Source organism: Copadichromis virginalis, linkage group LG18, assembly GCF_057382275.1.
Source record: "Copadichromis virginalis isolate Kocher_CV1m ecotype Utaka linkage group LG18, C_Virginalis_male_GT1.1, whole genome shotgun sequence".
Classification (NCBI taxonomy): Eukaryota; Metazoa; Chordata; class Actinopteri; order Cichliformes; family Cichlidae; genus Copadichromis; species Copadichromis virginalis.
In genome coordinates, this window is record NC_140635.1 from 4,611,787 (window position 1) to 4,632,804 (window position 21,018).

At 40.3% G+C, this 21,018-nt stretch overlaps 3 protein-coding genes across 4 annotated transcripts; all 3 read left to right on the top strand.

Moving 5' to 3' along the window:
* Positions 1-190: 190 nt before the first annotated feature.
* LOC146687008 (uncharacterized) lies at positions 191-1,989 on the top strand. Its single transcript, XM_085437997.1, has 3 exons — positions 191-641; positions 876-1,158; positions 1,340-1,989. Exons 1-3 carry the CDS (start codon positions 415-417, stop codon positions 1,856-1,858), a joined length of 1,029 nt encoding a protein of 342 aa, XP_085294123.1. The 5' UTR covers positions 191-414; the 3' UTR covers positions 1,859-1,989.
* Positions 1,990-2,509: 520 nt separating this feature from the next.
* Positions 2,510-6,590, top strand: LOC146687009 (uncharacterized). Its single transcript, XM_085437986.1, has 3 exons — positions 2,510-3,093; positions 4,124-4,385; positions 5,088-6,590. The coding sequence occupies exons 2-3, from the start codon at positions 4,136-4,138 to the stop codon at positions 6,014-6,016; spliced, it is 1,179 nt and encodes a 392-aa protein (XP_085294112.1). The 5' UTR covers positions 2,510-3,093; positions 4,124-4,135; the 3' UTR covers positions 6,017-6,590.
* Positions 6,591-8,335: 1,745 nt separating this feature from the next.
* LOC146687010 (uncharacterized) lies at positions 8,336-16,591 on the top strand. 2 transcript variants are annotated; one of them, XM_085438014.1, is made up of 2 exons: positions 8,336-8,624; positions 15,086-16,591. In XM_085438014.1, the coding sequence occupies exons 1-2, from the start codon at positions 8,375-8,377 to the stop codon at positions 16,012-16,014; spliced, it is 1,179 nt and encodes a 392-aa protein (XP_085294140.1). In that variant the 5' UTR covers positions 8,336-8,374; the 3' UTR covers positions 16,015-16,591. The 2 variants fall into 2 exon arrangements, 1 of the variants encoding a protein (XP_085294140.1); XR_014916268.1 differs by lacking the exon at positions 8,336-8,624 and adding an exon at positions 8,656-9,789 and having other exon boundaries at positions 15,086-15,149.
* Positions 16,592-21,018: the final 4,427 nt, after the last annotated feature.

The following is a 21,018-nucleotide window of genomic DNA, read 5'->3' on the forward strand; positions in this document are numbered from 1 at the left end:
AAATTCTTCAAAGCTGTTTATTACAGTTTTTGCTCGTTGCTTGAACACTATAAACCCATGCTCAGACTAAAGTAACACAACGTGAAGCTTTTGTTACCATACCTCAAACACATGTACCCATACCTTAACCAAAAGCGCTGCTTTGCACCCCAGTACCAATTATGCAACACTCCTACCCCTTTATGCAACACACATGGTCCTGCATGCTACACTCTATTTCATACATAAGACACTTCGCTCACAAAATGAAATCTCAGGGTGCCATTCGGAAAACACATGTATCCAAAATACAAAACACATCGGATAATTGCAACCACTCAAATACACACCTGAAGGCACGTACTTGCAAAACCGAACACCAATTAGCCAACTACAAAAAGCCCTCAGCGTAGCCATTTCAAGAACTTTGCAAGCATGGATGGAGGGAGAGCAAGAGGAAGAGGTAGAGGAGGAGGAGGAAGAGGAGGAGAAGGCCGAAGAGGCCATGAACGGACCCATATTTCTGATGAAATAAGAGCAACTTTGGTGGACCATGTCATCAACCATGGCCTGACTATGAGGGAAGCTGGGCAGAGAGTCCACCCACATCTAAGCCGCTTCACAGTGGCATCTGTAATACGAACATTCCGACTAGAAAACAGGTCTGTCTTCACCTCCATACCTTCTGCTCTACTCAGATGGTTTCATAGCACTGTTCTACAGTATATCACATTACCATATCAAGTGTACGGGGTGCTAATGCTCCTTTTGCAGCCAAAGTGGCTGATTCCTTATATTGAAGTACAGTGTTGTACAGTGGATGACACAGTACATACAGTAAAGTACTGTAAGAAAAATAAGCAAACCGATGACAATATGTGGTTGTATTTCTCCAGAATGACCCGAAGACCTTCTGGGGGAGGACGGCAACGCCTGTTCACACAACAGCAGGAACTTGCCGTTGTGGACCTAGTGAGGGCAGACAATGCCATCCGTCTCCACCAGCTACGACGGAAAATACTTGCAGACAGGCGAGTGTTCAGCAACATAAACCATGTGAGCATCACCACCATCAGACGCATCTTGGGTAAACTCAGCATCACCATGAAGCAGCTCTACAGAGTCCCATTCGAGAGGAACAGTGACAGGGTCAAAGGACTTCGAGCTGAATATGTACGGGTACGTGTAACTGTCCCTTACATTTACAATAGAGTATTGGTGAAGTCCAGTAGCAGCTGAATATGTACCATATCAGTACCACATGGATCTATTCTGAGAGCTACACAGGTACCTGTGTGATGGGGTGAGGGTGCTATATGTGTAGCACTGTAGTACAGTGACATGTTCCCCTTTTTTTCAGAGAATCTCGGCCATGGATGGAGCTGCACAGCCTCATGAATACATTTTCATTGATGAAGCTGGATTCGACCTGAGCAAAACAAGACGACGGGGTCGTAATGTAATTGGCCAAAGGGCAATTGTGCACGTCCCAGGGCAGCGCGGGGGAAACATCACATTATGTGCCGCCATATGCCTTCGAGGGCTTCTGCACCATCATGCAATACTAGGTCCATACAATAGCCAACATATACTCACATTTCTAGATGCTCTCCATGATATAGTTGTACAGAACAGAGCAGATCAGCCCAGGTTTGTGGTGATATGGGATCATGTCAGTTTCCATCGGGCTGCTCTGGTCCAGGCCTGGTTCTCCAACCACAATCAATTTGAAGTGGTATACTTGCCCCCTTACTCACCATTTTTAAACCCTATTGAGGATTTTTTTAGGCTTGGAGATGACGTGTATATGACCGCCAACCACATGCCCGCATGCCTCTTCTGCAGGCAATGGAACAGGCCTGCGGCGACATTGAGGTGACAGCGATCCATGGATGGTTTCGGCATGCAAGAGGATATTTTCCCCGGTGCCTAGCGGGAGAGGACATAGCTTGCGATGTTGATGAGGTCCTGTGGCCAGACCCCAACAGACGGCGGGATCCATGAGCCCACTTATGCACACTTGTCATGGTTTTTTGTGTTTACAGTATAGTGTTTTTTCTATTGCAGTATTATTGTGTTGTGGTTTTTTTTTTTTTTTTGCTTCATCTGAATTCATGGTACTGCAATGTACACTATTGAGTAGGTCTATTTGCGTTTTTGGTTGTTTGGAAATGTGTCTCCTGTAAATGTGCCTTCTGAATAAACAATGGAAATCAAGGACTGCAGTGTTTTATGTAAAGAAGACTAGTGTGTTCCCCCTGATCTGTAAGTGTTTGCATATGATGCAAGTATGTGTCATTCTGTCAACAGAGTTACATTTTGACAGAGGAATGTTAGGTTTTGACAGCAGAGTTTAGGTTTTGGGAGTGGAGTTTCATTTTGGCACAGATGTGTATGGTATATTTCCCAGTGTTGTGTCGTGTTTACTTGTGTTTAGAGTTTTGGCACAATGAGCGACGTTTTGCCAAATGTGTTCAAGCAACGGGCAAAAACTGTAAGAATATATTCACTTGGACTCATGAGACAGGCTTGTGATCCAAGGGAGCCATCAACTGGACAATTACTGACATGACAACAAAAAAGCTAAGTACAGAGGGGGGAACAGAGGTGAAAATACTTGCTTTAAAGGATTGTAATGTTTCCTTTTAAAATAAGTCTCTAAGGTCAGACAAAGGGACAGAAACTCATAGCTTTCTACCAGCCCAATGACAAAACTATAAGTTGTTTTTTAACATCTACTTTTTCATCTATTTGGCAGTCACAGTGAAAAGTATAAACATTGGCACGCTTTGTCTTGTGATTCTGCTGTTCGTAAAAAATGACCATGCGCAAAGTACCAGACTTTAAGGCTTTGACTTGATGCCAATGGCCTGAGGAGGACAGTATTACCCTTGGACATGTGTAGTCTGCCGTCTACTCAATAGAAGAACAAGAAGCGCGGAAATGGCACAACTGTCTTCAGTTTCTGGGAGAGTTTAACAATGAGAGACTGATGATGCAGAAGAAATCTCCGTGGTTAAAAACATTAAAAACAGTCGTCCAGGATGATGAGATCCGCCACTGGCTCAGACTGCTGTATATCAGCCGGAGACCCGAGATGAAGTCACGCAGCAGGTATGTAAAACTGTGATGTTCTCAATGAACTAACACAGGAACGATCTGAGCTCAGTCTGTAAGCTAACAGGCTAAAATCAGAGAGCAGCTAATCAAACAAGTGCGTCCGTTTTTTTTAAAGGTAAACTTTTAACAATAGACTTTCATGAGACACATCAAAACCAAACAGGGAGGGAAAGCTTCGGTTTTCTGCACTGTGCCACAGTTCGCTGTCTGCTTCGGTTCACGACGCCTCACTCCGGGGCTACAGACAGTTCTCTGCCGCCTGTGGTGCTCCTCACCCCCGTCTGCACCCACAGACTTCCCGAGGTGGAGGCAGGCCGGCAGGGACTTTGAGAGATGGGCTTTACTTTTAAAAATACCCCTTAATCAGGGTCTAACTCACTAAAAGATGGCCACATGTCTCTCTCCAACTTAATCTCTTTCTTTTAAGTAATTGTTTTTCATTGAAATGAAATTAATTGTTCAATAAAATGATTACATTTATAATTGAATTAAAGTTAAATGAATCAAGGTGATTTTGACTTTGCTAGTTAACAGGAAGAGAAACAAACTTACACAGGATAAAATGAAATTTGGACCCAGCAGAAAAAGTCAGATCACAGACAAACAGAAACATTCCTCTTTGGCTAAAATAAAATGCAGATTATTGCTCATCTGCAGTTTTAATCATGGTGAATAATTTATGATTCAGCCAAGTAAGATTCTTCTGTGTGGAGGTTTTTCCCCTGTCAAAAGGCATTGACCATTACCTTCATCTAAACATGGAATTTAAGTCATGTAGTTGCCGTTGTTTGTTTTTAAAGAGGTCATAATATTTTTGTGATGGTAGAAATTTATCTTCAAAGTAATAGTTATAAAGTGAATTAATAAGACTTTCCAACAAAGAGAGGGAGTCACATGGTGCTTCTGAAACATTTGTACAAACCTCTCTCACATATGTGAGCAACATGCTCACAGTGTACAGCCCTGCTGACTGAGGCTGCACCTTTACCTGTCTAATCTTTTTCTTTTTACTTTGTTCCTCAAGTCCCACATCAACATGAAGTGTAAGGAGGAGGAAGATCTGGCTGGCCAGCAGGTCTGGAAGCAGGAGAGGAACTTCAATCTGGACCAGGAGGACACAGATCCCCCACAGATCAAAGAGGAACAGGAGGAACTCTGCATCAGTCAAGAGGGAGAACAGCTTGTAGTGAAACACGAGGATGAAGGCATCGTCGTCTGGAGCGGGGAAGAGCGGCTCAGACAGCTGCATAACATCTGGAAACCTGAGAAAGATTTACAGACCAGCGGTAAAACTGTAATCGCTTTTCTGAAGTGTTAACATTAATATTAAACCTACAGTTTGTATCAGTCAGATCTATTTAATGTGTATTCGTGAAAACATGACAGGGAGTTTTAAATGGACTGGTTCTTATATAGCGCTTTTCTACTCAATCTTGAGCACTCAAAGCGCTTTACAAAACTTGTGCATTCACCCACTCACTCCCATTCGCACAAGCACATTTTTCTTAGTGCTTTCTACCAACATTCAGACACACATTCCACAGATCAAAGAGCAACTTGAGGCAACTTGGAGTTAGTATCTTGCCCAAGGATATTTGAAATGCAGACTAGGTGAAGCCGGGAATCGAACCGATCAGTAGATGATCTGCTCTACCGCCTGAGCTACAGCCACCCCCAATAGTGAAGATTATTTTGAAAAATATCAAGATGTAGATCAGTTTCGAGATCAACTCCAAAATAGATCATCAGTCAGTCAGTAATAAGTGAGTTCTTTTTTGTTTGAAAGGTTTTTTTTACTCTTAATGTTGCTGAAAAATGTCAGAACTCAAGTTCTCATTTGCATCAGAGTGCACAAATAACTTCATTTTTACACACTTTTAATTTCACCTGCAAATGTGAGCAACATGCCCTCATTACAGACTTTAACTAAAACTTTATCTTCTCAGAAGTGTTTTTCTATAATTACATTTTTTTTATTGTTCGTTTAGACCTCCACCAGCAAACTGCCTGTAAGGAGGAGGAGTTTGTCGCCAATCAGCAGGAGAGGAACTCAAGTCTGGACCAGGAGGACCCAGATCCTCCACAGATTAAAGAGGAACAGGAGGAACTCTGCACCAGTCAGGAGCTGGAGGAGATTGTACTGAAGCAGGAGATCAATAGTTTTATGGTGACTTCTAGTTTTGAGGAAAGTGACCTCAGTGAATCAGAACCAAACGATGACCAGCTCCTTGCTCTTAACTTTCCTGAACCAGAGCTTGAGGAACAGGAAGAAAACCAGCATGTGGACTCGGGATCAACTAGAAATGCGGAGCTGAAGAAAAGGAGACGTCACAAAAACCGAACAGATAAGTCTCGGAGTGAAACTGATACAAGTAAAAAATCTGTAAGCTGTGACACTTGTGGAAAAACTTTTCAGTGTAAATCCAACCTGACGAGACACATGAGAGTTCACACAAGTGAGAAGCCACATTCTTGTAGCACCTGTGGGAAAAGATTCATTTGGAAATCAGGATTGGAAACTCACGTAAGGATCCACACAGGCGAGAAGCCATATTTTTGCATCACCTGTGGGAAAAGATTTAATAAGAAATCCGGATTTGAAAGTCACGTGAGAATCCACACAGACGAGAAGCCGTATTTCTGTAGCACCTGTGGGAAAAGATTTGGTAAGAAATCAGGACTAGAAACTCATTTGAGAATCCACACCGGTGAGAAAGCGTATTCTTGCAACGTCTGTAGGAAAGAGTTTAGAGACTTGTCGACTATGAAAAGTCACAGAAGGATCCACACAGGTGAGAAACCATATATTTGTAGCTCCTGTGGGGAAAGATTCAGTTGGAAATCAGGACTGAATTTTCATCTAAGGATCCACCTGAGTGACAAACCAAATCACTGCAGCACCCGAGGTAGAAAATGACCTCATGCTCCAAGTCACGGTACATTTCCTGTCCACAGCAGTGAAGGGCACTCTATGTTGTTTGTTCCAGCCCTGACTTTGTTTCTCTAAGTTTGATATTTTTTTATTGGTCTTTAAAGGTGACACAAATATTTATTGAACATGGATGCTCTTTTAATATTTACCACAGAAACTTGTATTTCTTCTTCAGTATAGAAGAAAACAAACATGAAAATGAGTTTTTCATCACTTGTTCCTTGTAACAACCATGATGTGATTCCTTTTTATCAGCCAATAAATAAGTTTTGATACACAGGACTAAAGATTTAAAAAAGTTCAAGACAAGTATACAATTTTTATTTAAATATGTTTTCTTTGTGATTTATGTTAATGAAGGTTATACTTCAGTATGGCTTTGACCTGGTTGTCCTGGTTCTTCTTAGCAACATGTTGCAAGATTTGATTAAATTTTTTGTGACTAATTTTGTGTATTGTGTAATCCCTGCTAAATAAAAGCAGTTAAATGTGCTATATTGGCTCATGATAAGTGTTTATATCATTTTGCCTAAATGCAAGTAAACTCAATGTTTGCCAACTCTGTGTGTGCAGTTTGCTTCATAAGTACAGTAACAGAACTTGAACTACATGGAGCCTATTTTGATTACATCATTACAGATGTAGATATTATTCATAGTTCATATTTCACAGTGTGCTGCAATCTTCTCCACAGACCTGCATTGCTCTCTGTTCAGACCCGTCATCTTCAAGATGTCCACTAGATGTCGTCAGAGTTCCCCCACTTTCCTCATCTATTGTGTTGCCATTACCTGAGCCTGCTTAAAACCTACAGTCCTTTACATATGGGTTCATTCAGGGTCATGTTTAGTGGGCAGGTTTAGTGCGATGAAGGAAACTCGTTTTCTTTAACTTTACCTCTGAGTAAGTAACTGGAGTAACAGACTCACTGATTCCTCCCCACCTGCTGGACATGAACCAGCTGACTGACACTTGTTTTCATTTTCTCATTCATAAAGTTGCTACCAGTTCAATTCATTTATATTTATATATAGTGCCAAAAAACAACAGTTGCCTCAAGGTGCTTTATATTGTAAGGTAAAGAATGTAAAAACCTCCACAATTGAACAAGCTGAAAAGAGCAAATGCTTGGCAGCAGTGGCAGAAACAGGCTTTCTGTCGTAATCACTGTAAAACACTAATCACTGGTCAGTCATTTGTTGTGTTGCAATCGGTTACACTGAGGGAAAAAATTTCACAACTGGATCTCGGAGATAATGTGAATATTTGTGAAAATATGTGAAGATGAGGCTGAAATAACTCTGAGACTCTAAAACATGATGAAATGCTTACATATTGAAATGTGTGTAGTAACATGACCTACAGCTTGTTTAAGAACTCGTGATTTTTTTCCCCTGTTGGCATAAGGTGAAATCCTGCATAAAGGAGGTGACCTTTGCTCCCTGACTCAGACGTGATAAACATGACCCAAATCATTCACGTTGGTGCCAAATAATGTTTTGTTAAAGTTTAACAAGCTTTCCCAGCCTGAAACTGCCAGACAAACAAATCACCTGTTGGAGATGCTGGTTTAGCTCCCTGGGTAAAGTGGGTGACCCAGATGCTAAAGCCCAGCTATGACTCCTGCCTGAGGACTTTTAGTCTTGGTTTGCATCCAACTTTTCTGCCACAATAGTTCAATTTTCTTAATAAAACACCAAATTACAACAAGTTACCTCGAGGCAGTTTATATTGAAGGCACTTTATTCGAAGGTAAAGATCCGACAATAATACAGAGAAACAACAGGTAGAAGCAATGGAAGATTGAAAATAACGGTTGTCATTACTTTTCATTCAGTCATAAGATACAGAAACACCATCTGTTGTGTGTAAAGATGAACAGTAGGGGTAGGGTGATTTTCACCAGATCAAAGCCATGGATTCACAATTATGGTTTGGTGCTGTTGAGTACCTGGATAGAAAATGCACATGTGGAATGGTAGAAAGTGTTCAGCATGCTTTGATGATCTGCTTCAACTATGCTGGGGTGAGCATTACAGACTGCTTCTTAAATTTAATAACCAAATTGCATCAATGGGGAACTATAAATTCTACATTTGGATTTCTGATTATTATTTCTGGCTGATTTTCATTAGATCGACCTGAGTAGGGCAGCGACAGATGTGTGCGGTCCAGAAGTAGAAGAAGAAGAAAGAGGAGAGCAGAAATGATGACATTCTAGGCTCGCTTTTCACCTTTGATGTACTCTTAGCAGGAAGACTTTGGTTTGGTGATGTGTTAGAGATGCACCTTTACCTGTCTAATCTTTTTCTTTTTACTTTGTTCCTCAAGTCCCACATCAACATGAAGTGTAAGGAGGAGGAAGATCTGGCTGGCCAGCAGGTCTGGAAGCAGGAGAGGAACTTCAATCTGGACCAGGAGGACACAGATCCCCCACAGATCAAAGAGGAACAGGAGGAACTCTGCATCAGTCAAGAGGGAGAACAGCTTGTAGTGAAACACGAGGATGAAGGCATCGTCGTCTGGAGCGGGGAAGAGCGGCTCAGACAGCTGCATAACATCTGGAAACCTGAGAAAGATTTACAGACCAGCGGTAAAACTGTAATCGCTTTTCTGAAGTGTTAACATTAATATTAAACCTACAGTTTGTATCAGTCAGATCTATTTAAGGGAGATTGGTTATGGCGTCCACCTGAGTGGCAGTGAGACTTCGAGCTCCGACCTCAACGTCCTTTGCCTACGCCCAACAGCGGTTAAAATCCAATCTTTTAGCGGCTGCCTCACCGACTTAAGCTTCTGTTCTGATCTAAACAACCAAGATGCCGACCAAACATAGGTCCAAGCCTAAAACAGCCGGAAAGGATGGATCAGACGATGACCCTAACAACGAACCTGAAACCGAGAAAATGGAAGGCGCTAGTGCTAGTGCTCAACAGACCGAGGCGAGTGTTTTGGCCGCAATTCAGTCGTTGAAAGTACATTTCACTGCTCAACTGCAAGAAGTTAAAATATCAAACCAAGAAATAAAAGAGGCGATTGGAGTGTTTTCGGAGAGGCTCACCTCCGCAGAAACTCGCATCAGTAAAGTTGAAGACGACGTCTCTTCCCTCGTAAGTAAAGAGACTTCCCTTCATAAGAAAATTCAGGAACTACAGTTAAAGGTGGACGACCTCGAAAATAGAAGCCGGAGATCTAATCTGAGACTCGTCGGATTGACTGAGAATACTGAACAAGGAGAAATTACAATATTCTTGCAAACTTTCTTAATTGATGTTTTGGGACGAGACGCGCTCCCATCCCCACCTATCATTGAACGAGCACACAGACTACAAGGGCGAAATACTCCAAATGGCCCACCCCGTGTGATCATCATGTAATTTTTGAATTATCAAGACAAGATGAGGGTGATGAGAGCGGCACGTCTGAAGGGAAAAATAACGCACAACGGACATCACATTATGTTTTTTCCTGATCTGTCAACGGAAGTCCAGAAACAACGGAAACAATACAACCAGGTAAAACAACAACTCCGTGAAATGCATATAAACTTCGGACTGATCTTTCCAGCAAAAATGAGGATTCTCCACCATGACAACAGGCTCCTCTTCCACACACCAGCGGAGGTGGAAGATTTCATGCGAAAAGTCCGGCAACAAAACGAGGGATAAACTTCACGCCCACTCAGAAACGCTACATCAAATATATGCAACTCTGATGAACAACTCCAAACCGGACATATAACGGCTGCTGGTGTACAGGTATGATATAGATGGCCTTAGGTATGCTATGTCTAAATCTTTTCATTCAGTTACATTTGTATGGCCACTTCTTTAGTTAATACGGTCGGACCTAAGTTTGTAACTTCAATCATGAGGACGCTCTATCAGCTCCTTCACACGGATCTGATGCATAACCAATCCGCTATGACTTTGGGGGGGAAGGTTTTGAGATCTACACCGATGGAAGATCTCTGGGTTGTTTTTTTTTTGTTGTTTTTTTCTTTTGTTTTCTGGTTTATAAGAGATTGTTTTTAAAGTGCAGTGCTCTTGAAATAACAACTTGTGAGTCTCGACAGGAGAGACGAGATGTAGTCAAACCCAGATTACTAAAGGTACAAACTGTATGAGTAGTTATTCAAATATTGATCTAATTTCCTGGAATGTAAGAGGCCTTAGAAAATATATTAAACTGAAAAGAGTAATGGATAGAATAAAACAATATCACCCAAAGATAGTCTTCATTCAAGAAACACACTTACTCGTGAATGAAACTGACCGGATAAGGAGGAGATGGCCAGGTCAGGTTTTCTTTAGCCACTTCTCAACACATGCTAGAGGAGTGGCAACACTCATTCATAAATCAGTACCCATGTGTATTAAAAAAACCCATATTGGACCCCGCAGGGAGATTCATTATTCTACAATGCTCCGTGCTGAATCAAGATTTAATATTAGTTAATGTATATGGCCCCAATATTGACGACTCCAACTTTTATAATAATCTATTTCTCTCTATTACAGACCTTCACGGTGAGATAATTGTTGGGGGGGACTTTAATTGTACCCTAGAACCCAGGCTTGATAGATCATCAGGCTTAGACTCTTCCCATCCAAAATCTAGACAAGTCATACAACACTTTATGTTTGAATTGAATCTTAAAGATATATGGAGATTAAAAAATCCAACAGGGAGAGAATATTCTTGCTACTCAGCCAGTCATAATAGCCGCAGTCGCATAGATTATTTTCTTATCTCAAACTTTCTTATCTCCAGAATTAACAGCTGCTCATATAAAAGTGTGCTTATATCTGACCACTCAATAACCACGCTTAACTTCTCAGTCACAGCAGCTTTTAGACGTAACCCTATTTGGCGTTTAAGACCACACTGGCTGCACAATCAAAAATATTTGGAATATGTAGGCAAAAATATTGATGACTATTTCTACTTCAACAAATCTGAAACTACAGCCTCAGTAAGATGGGAAGCTTTTAAGGTCTTTATTCGTGGACAGATGATAGGCTACACCAAAAACAAAGCAAATAAAAACTATACTGAGATGTTGGACCTCGAAGGTCAAATAAAAGAAGTGGAACTTGAGATAAACCTGAATGACTCTAAAGAAAACCAACAAAAACTTTTAAGATTAAGAGCAAAATACGATAAATTAACTACTGAGAAAGCCTCAGCCGGACTATTTAGACTGAGACAGACCTACTATGACCAAGGGGAAAAGGCAGGAAAACTTTTGGCATGGCGTATAAAAACGCTACTGAACGAACAAACAATAAATGAAATTAGAACTGCAGACGAAAATATCACAGATCCTCATAGAATAAGTGAACTCTTTGAACACTACTATTCACAACTATATACTTCAACAGGAGATACGACTCGAGAATCACTAGAATCCTTCTTTGACTCAATAAGTACCCCTTTACTTTCTGAAGAAGCCCGATGCGAATTAGACTCTCAGTTATCGATGAATGAACTCTCCAATGCAATCGATAAATTAAAAATGGGAAAAACTCCCGGCCCAGATGGAATTCCACTAGACCTTTTCAAAATATTTAAAGATAAATTAATATTCCCTCTGTACGACATGCTGGTGGAAAGCTATGATTCAAAAGAGCTTCCCCCCTCCTTGCGAAATGCACTTATAACGGTATTCCCTAAGCCTGGGAAACCGCCTACAAAATGTGAATCTTATAGACCAATTTCACTAATAAACTCTGATGCCAAGATAATAAGCAAAGTACTGGCAAACAGACTTGAACGGTACCTTCATCTTCTTGTTGATAATGACCAAAATGGGTTTGTAAAAGGCCGACAAACGCAGCATGGGATTCGCAGAGTACTGAATGTACTTTACACAAACTCAGAACAACTAGACATGGCTCTGCTTTCCTTAGACGCAGAAAAAGCTTTCGATAGGGTCGAACATAATTATCTCTATAAGGTACTATCTCAATTCGGCTTTGGCAATTACTTCATGACCTGGGTTAAAATATTATATAATAAACCTATAGCCTCAGTTAGAACCAACAATATTATATCTAGACCATTCTATCTAGGTAGAGGTACACGTCAAGGCTGTCCCCTCTCACCTCTTCTTTTCGTCCTAGCAATAGAACCACTGGCTATTGCGATAAGGAACAACCAAAACATCTCTGGCATTAGAACAAATAATATTGAGTCTAAAATTGGATTATTTGCAGATGATATTATTTTAATGCTGTCTAAATTAAAGAGTTCAATTCCTCAGCTACTTAAAACAATTAACTTCTTTGGCAATATCTCCGGTTATAAAATTAATGAATCCAAATCGGCCATCCTCTTTTTTAATCATTCTGAAAGAACTAAACCACCTATTCAAACAACGTTTCAAATTGCCAGAGACAGTCTCACTTATCTAGGTATAAAAATCACTCCAAAAATTAACGCAAATTATTCTCCTACTATCAACTCTGTTGTTGGCTTAATCAATAGATGGTCTATGCTACCAATCTCGATGATTGGACGTGTAAATATTCTCAAAATGAACATCCTTCCAAAATTTCTATATCTCTTCCGAGTCATTCCTCTCAACCCTCCAGATGACTTCTTCACAAAGACAAAAACAATATTCAGTAAATTCATTTGGAATAACAGACGAGCTAGACTGCGTCTTTCGCTACTATATCTTCCGTATGACAGAGGAGGTCTCTGTGTTCCAAACCTCAAATGGTACTACTGGGCTGCCCAACTCTCTGCGGCCTCATGCTGGTTCTCAACAACTACCCTACCCTGGGTAAATTTAGAAAGGTCAAGTACTACCCCCTTACCACTCAGCACTTATCTGTACTCTGCAAAATATAAAGATCTGATGAAAGATACATCAAACCTCTTTGTTAAAAATACTATTCGTGTGCGGTTCGAGGCACTCGAGTTTAAAAATGAAATGCCAGCACTATCCCAATTCTCACCTATCTGGGGCAATAAGGCCTTTAAACCCGGTTGGAAAGATTTGGGCTTTAAAATATGGGCCGACAGAGGCCTGTGCAAAGTTGCAGATCTATTTGACAAGGACACCTTAATATGTTTCAATGGCTTGACTCAGAAATTTGACATTCCAACCAAACATTTCTTTAAATTTCTTCAAATCAGAAGCTTCATTTCAAAAACTCAAAAATCTCTAACACCGCCCACCCTAAACTCATTAGAGGATATAGCAATAAACCATCAGCTGAAGAAGGGTTTAATTTCTCGCTTCTACAATAACCTTAGAGACGGCTCTCAAATATCCTCAGAAAAAGAAAGACGCGCATGGTGTCAAGACTTAGAGTGTAGTATAACTACAGAGGAATGGCAAAAAGCTTGCTTGAAAGCTCAAACACAATCTATAAACACTCAATTTAAACTAATCCAGTACAAATGGTTAATGAGAACATATATTACCCCAACATTATTAAATAAATTTGACCCCAAAACTCCGGACATATGTGTTAAATGTGGGGAAAAAGGCACACTGATGCACTGCCTATGGGAATGCTCAGAAATTCAAAAGTTTTGGAAGGAAGTTTTAGAAATAATTGCACATATTACAAGTGTCAAATTGGATCCATGTCCTAAATTATGCATCCTAGGAATTTTCCCCGCTGAAATCCAGCTGAGCAAAGCTAACCAAAAAACCACAACCTTCTGCCTGCTACAGGCGAAATACAGTATAGCCAAATCATGGAGATCCACTAGTAGACCACACGTGAGAATTTGGTTATCGACATTGTCAAAAACCCTTGCTCTGGAGAAACTTACGTCTATGATAAAGGGTAAACATGCTTCCTTCAAAAAAATGTGGGGAAATTTTTTGTTATTTTTGGAAGGTGAGGAAATGATCGATAATGTACAGAAATGATTCTATCTATTTAACCTGTATGGAGAAGTAACGTCACAGCTGCTAAAGAAAACCTGGGGAACCTGCGATTGCTGGTCTGCTAAATAGAAGGACAGGAGAAGGGACGTGAAATTAAATGGATTGGAAACGGAAGAGGACGCAGCTTATCATTGCAACCACTAATCTGGATGCCTCTCTAACTAACATGATATCCTTGGATTAAACTTCAGCCCGAAACCCTGGAATGTTATACTTGCTTGATTTTTTTTTCTCTCTGGAGCACTATCTGTAAACCTTTGCTTCAGGGTCTTTTTTTTTTTTCTTTTTTTTTTTTTTCTTTTGTTGTTGGGGGGTTATTTTGGGTTGCATATATTTTTCTGAAATAATATATGAATGATTTTCATGGGAGAGTATATATAATATATCTCTGTGTCCTCCTAACATTAATCATTTACGATGTACATAAATCATTATTATATACTCAGTTTTTTGTTTTTTTTGGTTGATGGAAAAGTAATAAAGAATAAAATTTTTAAAAAAGTCAGATCTATTTAATGTGTATTCGTGAAAACATGACAGGGAGTTTTAAATGGACTGGTTCTTATATAGCGCTTTTCTACTCAATCTTGAGCACTCAAAGCGCTTTACAAAACTTGTGCATTCACCCACTCACTCCCATTCGCACAAGCACATTTTTCTTAGTGCTTTCTACCAACATTCAGACACACATTCCACAGATCAAAGAGCAACTTGAGGCAACTTGGAGTTAGTATCTTGCCCAAGGATATTTGAAATGCAGACTAGGTGAAGCCGGGAATCGAACCGATCAGTAGATGATCTGCTCTACCGCCTGAGCTACAGCCACCCCCAATAGTGAAGATTATTTTGAAAAATATCAAGATGTAGATCAGTTTCGAGATCAACTCCAAAATAGATCATCAGTCAGTCAGTAATAAGTGAGTTCTTTTTTGTTTGAAAGGTTTTTTTTACTCTTAATGTTGCTGAAAAATGTCAGAACTCAAGTTCTCATTTGCATCAGAGTGCACAAATAACTTCATTTTTACACACTTTTAATTTCACCTGCAAATGTGAGCAACATGCCCTCATTACAGACTTTAACTAAAACTTTATCTTCTCAGAAGTGTTTTTCTATAATTACATTTTTTTTATTGTTCGTTTAGACCTCCACCAGCAAACTGCCTGTAAGGAGGAGGAGTTTGTCGCCAATCAGCAGGAGAGGAACTCAAGTCTGGACCAGGAGGACCCAGATCCTCCACAGATTAAAGAGGAACAGGAGGAACTCTGCACCAGTCAGGAGCTGGAGGAGATTGTACTGAAGCAGGAGATCAATAGTTTTATGGTGACTTCTAGTTTTGAGGAAAGTGACCTCAGTGAATCAGAACCAAACGATGACCAGCTCCTTGCTCTTAACTTTCCTGAACCAGAGCTTGAGGAACAGGAAGAAAACCAGCATGTGGACTCGGGATCAACTAGAAATGCGGAGCTGAAGAAAAGGAGACGTCACAAAAACCGAACAGATAAGTCTCGGAGTGAAACTGATACAAGTAAAAAATCTGTAAGCTGTGACACTTGTGGAAAAACTTTTCAGTGTAAATCCAACCTGACGAGACACATGAGAGTTCACACAAGTGAGAAGCCACATTCTTGTAGCACCTGTGGGAAAAGATTCATTTGGAAATCAGGATTTGAAACTCACGTAAGGATCCACACAGGCGAGAAGCCATATTTTTGCATCACCTGTGGGAAAAGATTTAATAAGAAATCCGGATTTGAAAGTCACGTGAGAATCCACACAGGCGAGAAGCCGTATTTCTGTAGCACATGTGGGAAAAGATTTGGTAAGAAATCAGGACTAGAAACTCATTTGAGAATCCACACCGGTGAGAAAGCGTATTCTTGCAACGTCTGTAGGAAAGAGTTTAGAGACTTGTCGACTATGAAAAGTCACAGAAGGATCCACACAGGTGAGAAACCATATATTTGTAGCTCCTGTGGGGAAAGATTCAGTTGGAAATCAGGACTGAATTTTCATCTAAGGATCCACCTGAGTGACAAACCAAATCACTGCAGCACCCGAGGTAGAAAATGACCTCATGCTCCAAGTCACGGTACATTTCCTGTCCACAGCAGTGAAGGGCACTCTATGTTGTTTGTTCCAGCCCTGACTTTATGTTTCTCTAAGTTTGATATTTTTTTTATTGGTCTTTAAAGGTGACACAAATATTTATTGAACATGGATGCTCTTTTAATATTTACCACAGAAACTTGTATTTCTTCTTCAGTATAGAAGAAAACAAACATGAAAATGAGTTTTTCATCACTTGTTCCTTGTAACAACCATGATGTGATTCCTTTTTATCAGCCAATAAATAAGTTTTGATACACAGGACTAAAGATTTAAAAAAGTTCAAGACAAGTATACAATTTTTATTTAAATATGTTTTCTTTGTGATTTATGTTAATGAAGGTTATACTTCAGTATGGCTTTGACCTGGTTGTCCTGGTTATTCTTAGCAACATGTTGCAAGATTTGATTAAAATGTTTGTGACTAATTTTGTGTATTGTGTAATCCCTGCTAAATAAAAGCAGTTAAATGTGCTATATTGGCTCATGATAAGTGTTTATATCATTTTGCCTAAATGCAAGTAAACTCAATGTTTGCCAACTCTGTGTGTGCAGTTTGCTTCATAAGTACAGTAACAGAACTTGAACTACATGGAGCCTATTTTGATTACATCATTACAGATGTAGATATTATTCATAGTTCATATTTCACAGTGTGCTGCAATCTTCTCCACAGACCTGCATTGCTCTCTGTTCAGACCCGTCATCTTCAAGATGTCCACTAGATGTCGTCAGAGTTCCCCCACTTTCCTCATCTATTGTGTTGCCATTACCTGAGCCTGCTTAAAACCTACAGTCCTTTACATATGGGTTCATTCAGGGTCATGTTTAGTGGGCAGGTTTAGTGCGATGAAGGAAACTCGTTTTCTTTAACTTTACCTCTGAGTAAGTAACTGGAGTAACAGACTCACTGATTCCTCCCCACCTGCTGGACATGAACCAGCTGACTGACACTTGTTTTCATTTTCTCATTCATAAAGTTGCTACCAGTTCAATTCATTTATATTTATATATAGTGCCAAAAAACAACAGTTGCCTCAAGGTGCTTTATATTGTAAGGTAAAGAATGTAAAAACCTCCACAATTGAACAAGCTGAAAAGAGCAAATGCTTGGCAGCAGTGGCAGAAACAGGCTGTCTGTCGTAATCACTGTAAAACACTAATCACTGGTCAGTCATTTGTTGTGTTGCAATCGGTTACACTGAGGGAAAAAATTTCACAACTGGATCTCGGAGATAATGTGAATATTTGTGAAAATATGTGAAGATGAGGCTGAAATAACTCTGAGACTCTAAAACACGATGAAATGCTTACATATTGAAATGTGTGTAGTAACATGACCTACAGCTTGTTTAAGAACTCGTGATTTTTTTCCCCTGTTGGCATAAGGTGAAATCCTGCATAAAGGAGGTGACCTTTGCTCCCTGACTCAGACGTGATAAACATGACCCAAATCATTCACGTTGGTGCCAAATAATGTTTTGTTAAAGTTTAACAAGCTTTCCCAGCCTGAAACTGCCAGACAAACAAATCACCTGTTGGAGATGCTGGTTTAGCTCCCTGGGTAAAGTGGGTGACCCAGATGCTAAAGCCCAGCTATGACTCCTGCCTGAGGACTTTTAGTCTTGGTTTGCATCCAACTTTTCTGCCACAATAGTTCAATTTTCTTAATAAAACACCAAATTACAACAAGTTACCTCAAGGCAGTTTATATTGAAGGCACTTTATTTGAAGGTAAAGATCCGACAATAATACAGAGAAACAACAGGTAGAAGCAATGGAAGATTGAAAATAACGGTTGTCATTACTTTTCATTCAGTCATAAGATACAGAAACACCATCTGTTGTGTGTAAAGATGAACAGTAGGGGTAGGGTGATTTTCACCAGATCAAAGCCATGGATTCACAATTATGGTTTGGTGCTGTTGAGTACCTGGATAGAAAATGCACATGTGGAATGGTAGAAAGTGTTCAGCATGCTTTGATGATCTGCTTCAACTATGCTGGGGTGAGCATTACAGACTGCTTCTTAAATTTAATAACCAAATTGCATCAATGGGGAACTATAAATTCTACATTTGGATTTCTGATTATTATTTCTGGCTGATTTTCATTAGATCGACCTGAGTAGGGCAGCGACAGATGTGTGCGGTCCAGAAGTAGAAGAAGAAGAAAGAGGAGAGCAGAAATGATGACATTCTAGGCTCGCTTTTCACCTTTGATGTACTCTTAGCAGGAAGACTTTGGTTTGGTGATGTGTTAGAGATAATTTAGTGGTTGAAGCTACTGTGGACTGACCAGATCTGCCATCAGCTCAGAGTGCTGGATATCACCGCAAACCTGAGACAAAGTCATACAGAACAGGTGTGTAAAACTGTGATGGTGTCAGTGAAATAACACTGACTCATGCAGGACTCTGATAAAAACTCAGCTTGTGGGCTAACAGACTAAAATCAAAGAATGCTTTGATTTTAGTTTGTTAATTTGATTTTAGTCTGAAAAAAGGACAAGTGACGGACAAGGTAAGCGACTCATGTTGTAACTGACGTCAGACGCCGGAGATTGTTGGCGGAAAATTAAAGCAAATGGTAGTTTAGATTTGAACAAATTCATTTAAGCTTCAGTAGGGGAGACCGGGGATAGTTGTAACATTTTTGACATTTCTGTCTGTAAATTGGAGCTCTTTTAAGGTAGTGGATTCAAAATGTAATGCAAAGTATTTACATGTCTCTGCTATTAAATAGTGCAGCTATTTTCTCTGCAGCACAATTACTCATTGCATGGTATGGTCTCAAACACGAAGAGTGAAATGTTACAATTAACCCCCTAGTCTGGGTTAGTTGTAACATATCCTGGGGTGAAATGTAACACAATGAAATAAGGGTACTAACAAAACATTAACATGTAATCTTTGTTTATTCAACACATGAATGCACTTAGAGCCATTTATGTAATTATGTGTGTGTGTGACAGAATGCAGAAATCCAGCTTTTGAACATATTCCAACCCCCCAAAAAAGACAAATTATGGAATTTTCTGCAACTGAATATTTCATTAATTTTGGTTGGTCTTCCTTGAGTTTGGCCTCATTGGCTCAGTGGGCATTATAACCGACAACTCTTGCACCAATTTTGAACATAACAATGAAGCTGAAAAAATGTAGTTGTTCACCAGCATCGCAATTCCATTACTTTTTATCATGGCTTACCTTGGTGTGGTTTGCAAAGTGCTTCAGAAAGATGAGGAAATCTGTTTCTTGCACCCATCCTGATTTATTTCCACTACCAGTACTTCCTACTGGTCCATCTCTGACACAGTGGTCTGCATAATGTATGTGTGGGAACACAAACAGTGGAGGAATTGTGTTGCCAATGGCATTAACCGCATATACAAAAGCGACCAGTGAACCTCTCTCTGCTGATGTCGTTGCCCCAACTTGTTTAATATAAGTTAAAGTAAAAGTGTGGTAAGTTGTAACATCTGCATTATTGTTACAACTAACCCAGACTGTTGCTGTTACAACTGACCCAGACTCCTATAGCCATGAACTAGCTAACATTACAGCCAACGGCTAAAACACTAGCACTAAAGACCTACACAGAATATATCCCCATAGACATACAAATAACACAATTTAAGTTTGATGAGTTTAACTGCAAAGCAGATAATGCTATTACAAATTGAAATAAAGTAGAAAAACTTACTTTTTTTGATGTTAAATTGTCTGTGTTTGACAAAATGTGCTGATTTTTCACATGTGATAGCAGAACTGAATTGGGCATGCACAGGATGAGTCACATCATTTGAAACTTAGCCTTGATTGGAGAAATTGGAAGTGTTACAACTGACCCACGTTACAACTATCCCCGGTCTCCCCCTATTACCAAATACACTTATCAATTGTCTTATAACTAACAATATTTGTCTAAATAATCTCCAACACCCTGGAGAACAACGGGGAGAGTTTAGAGACTCTCCAAGATTATATTGATCAGTGCTTTCAGGATCTCGTGATGAAGAAGGCCCAGTGTGCAGCTTCCCCGGCCAAAGCTGAGACGCCGTCGTCGAAAAGACAACGCCCGGCAGATTCCCCCGGCTCAACATCGCCAGCCGGCAAAGATATTGCCGACATACTGGAGTCAATCGACAAGCGATTGTCCAGTTTCGACGCAAGGCTGTCCTTGGTGGAGATTCTTCACCGAGAATTTAAATGCTTGCGAGAATCCCTGGAGTACAGCCAGCAGCAGGTGGAAACGCTTGCTGCTGAAAATGCCACGCTAAGGGAGTCGGTGAAATGTCTCACAGAAAATGTTACCCAGCTCAATAGAGAAAATAAAAAAATAAAAGAAACAGTTATTGATCTACAAGCTCGTAGCATGCGTGATAATCTGGTATTTTCTGGTATTCCAGAAGCCGCTGGAGAGGACGCGGAGACCACGGTAAAAAGCTTCATCAAAATCCACCTGAAGCTGCCGGAGGACACTGTGAAGAACATCGTCTTCGATCGGGTACATCGCCTCGGCCCCATTCGGGCTACGGCCGGGAGACCACGTCCTATCGTGGCCAAATTCGGCCACTTCAAACAAAAACAACAGGTGAAAAGCCGCGGCAGGGAATTAAAAGGAACGGACTTCAGCGTGAACGACCAGTTCCCCAAAGAGATCTTGGAATGACGCAGGGTCCTCTTCCCAATCCGACGCGGCTTCATCCAGAAGGGCTCCCGCGCTGTCATCGCTGTGGACCGGCTGTACGTGGACGGACAGCTCCACCGCGACCCCAACATCACTCCGTGGCTGTATTAACCTCACACCAGATAAGAATCAGCTACACCATTTCCCTATCCACTCACACTAACTTGCATTAACATCTGTTTAACTTACTAGTATCAAATCGCATCTTAAAGTGTGATTTCATAGCAGAATTAACACCGTCACTCTCCGTCAGTGATTTAATTGGAATGTTTACGTT

Bases quoted from the DNA above. Each gene is read 5' to 3' on its own strand.
- LOC146687008 (XM_085437997.1), top strand. From the start codon at position 415: ATGGATGGAGGGAGAGCAAGAGGAAGAGGTAGAGGAGGAGGAGGAAGA. The intron at 642-875 runs GTCTGTCTTCAC...GTATTTCTCCAG, and splicing joins ACATTCCGACTAGAAAACAG to AATGACCCGAAGACCTTCTG. The intron at 1,159-1,339 runs GTACGTGTAACT...CCTTTTTTTCAG, and splicing joins TTCGAGCTGAATATGTACGG to AGAATCTCGGCCATGGATGG.
- LOC146687009 (XM_085437986.1), top strand. From the start codon at position 4,136: ATGAAGTGTAAGGAGGAGGAAGATCTGGCTGGCCAGCAGGTCTGGAAG. The intron at 4,386-5,087 runs GTAAAACTGTAA...TTGTTCGTTTAG, and splicing joins GAAAGATTTACAGACCAGCG to ACCTCCACCAGCAAACTGCC.
- LOC146687010 (XM_085438014.1), top strand. From the start codon at position 8,375: ATGAAGTGTAAGGAGGAGGAAGATCTGGCTGGCCAGCAGGTCTGGAAG. The intron at 8,625-15,085 runs GTAAAACTGTAA...TTGTTCGTTTAG, and splicing joins GAAAGATTTACAGACCAGCG to ACCTCCACCAGCAAACTGCC.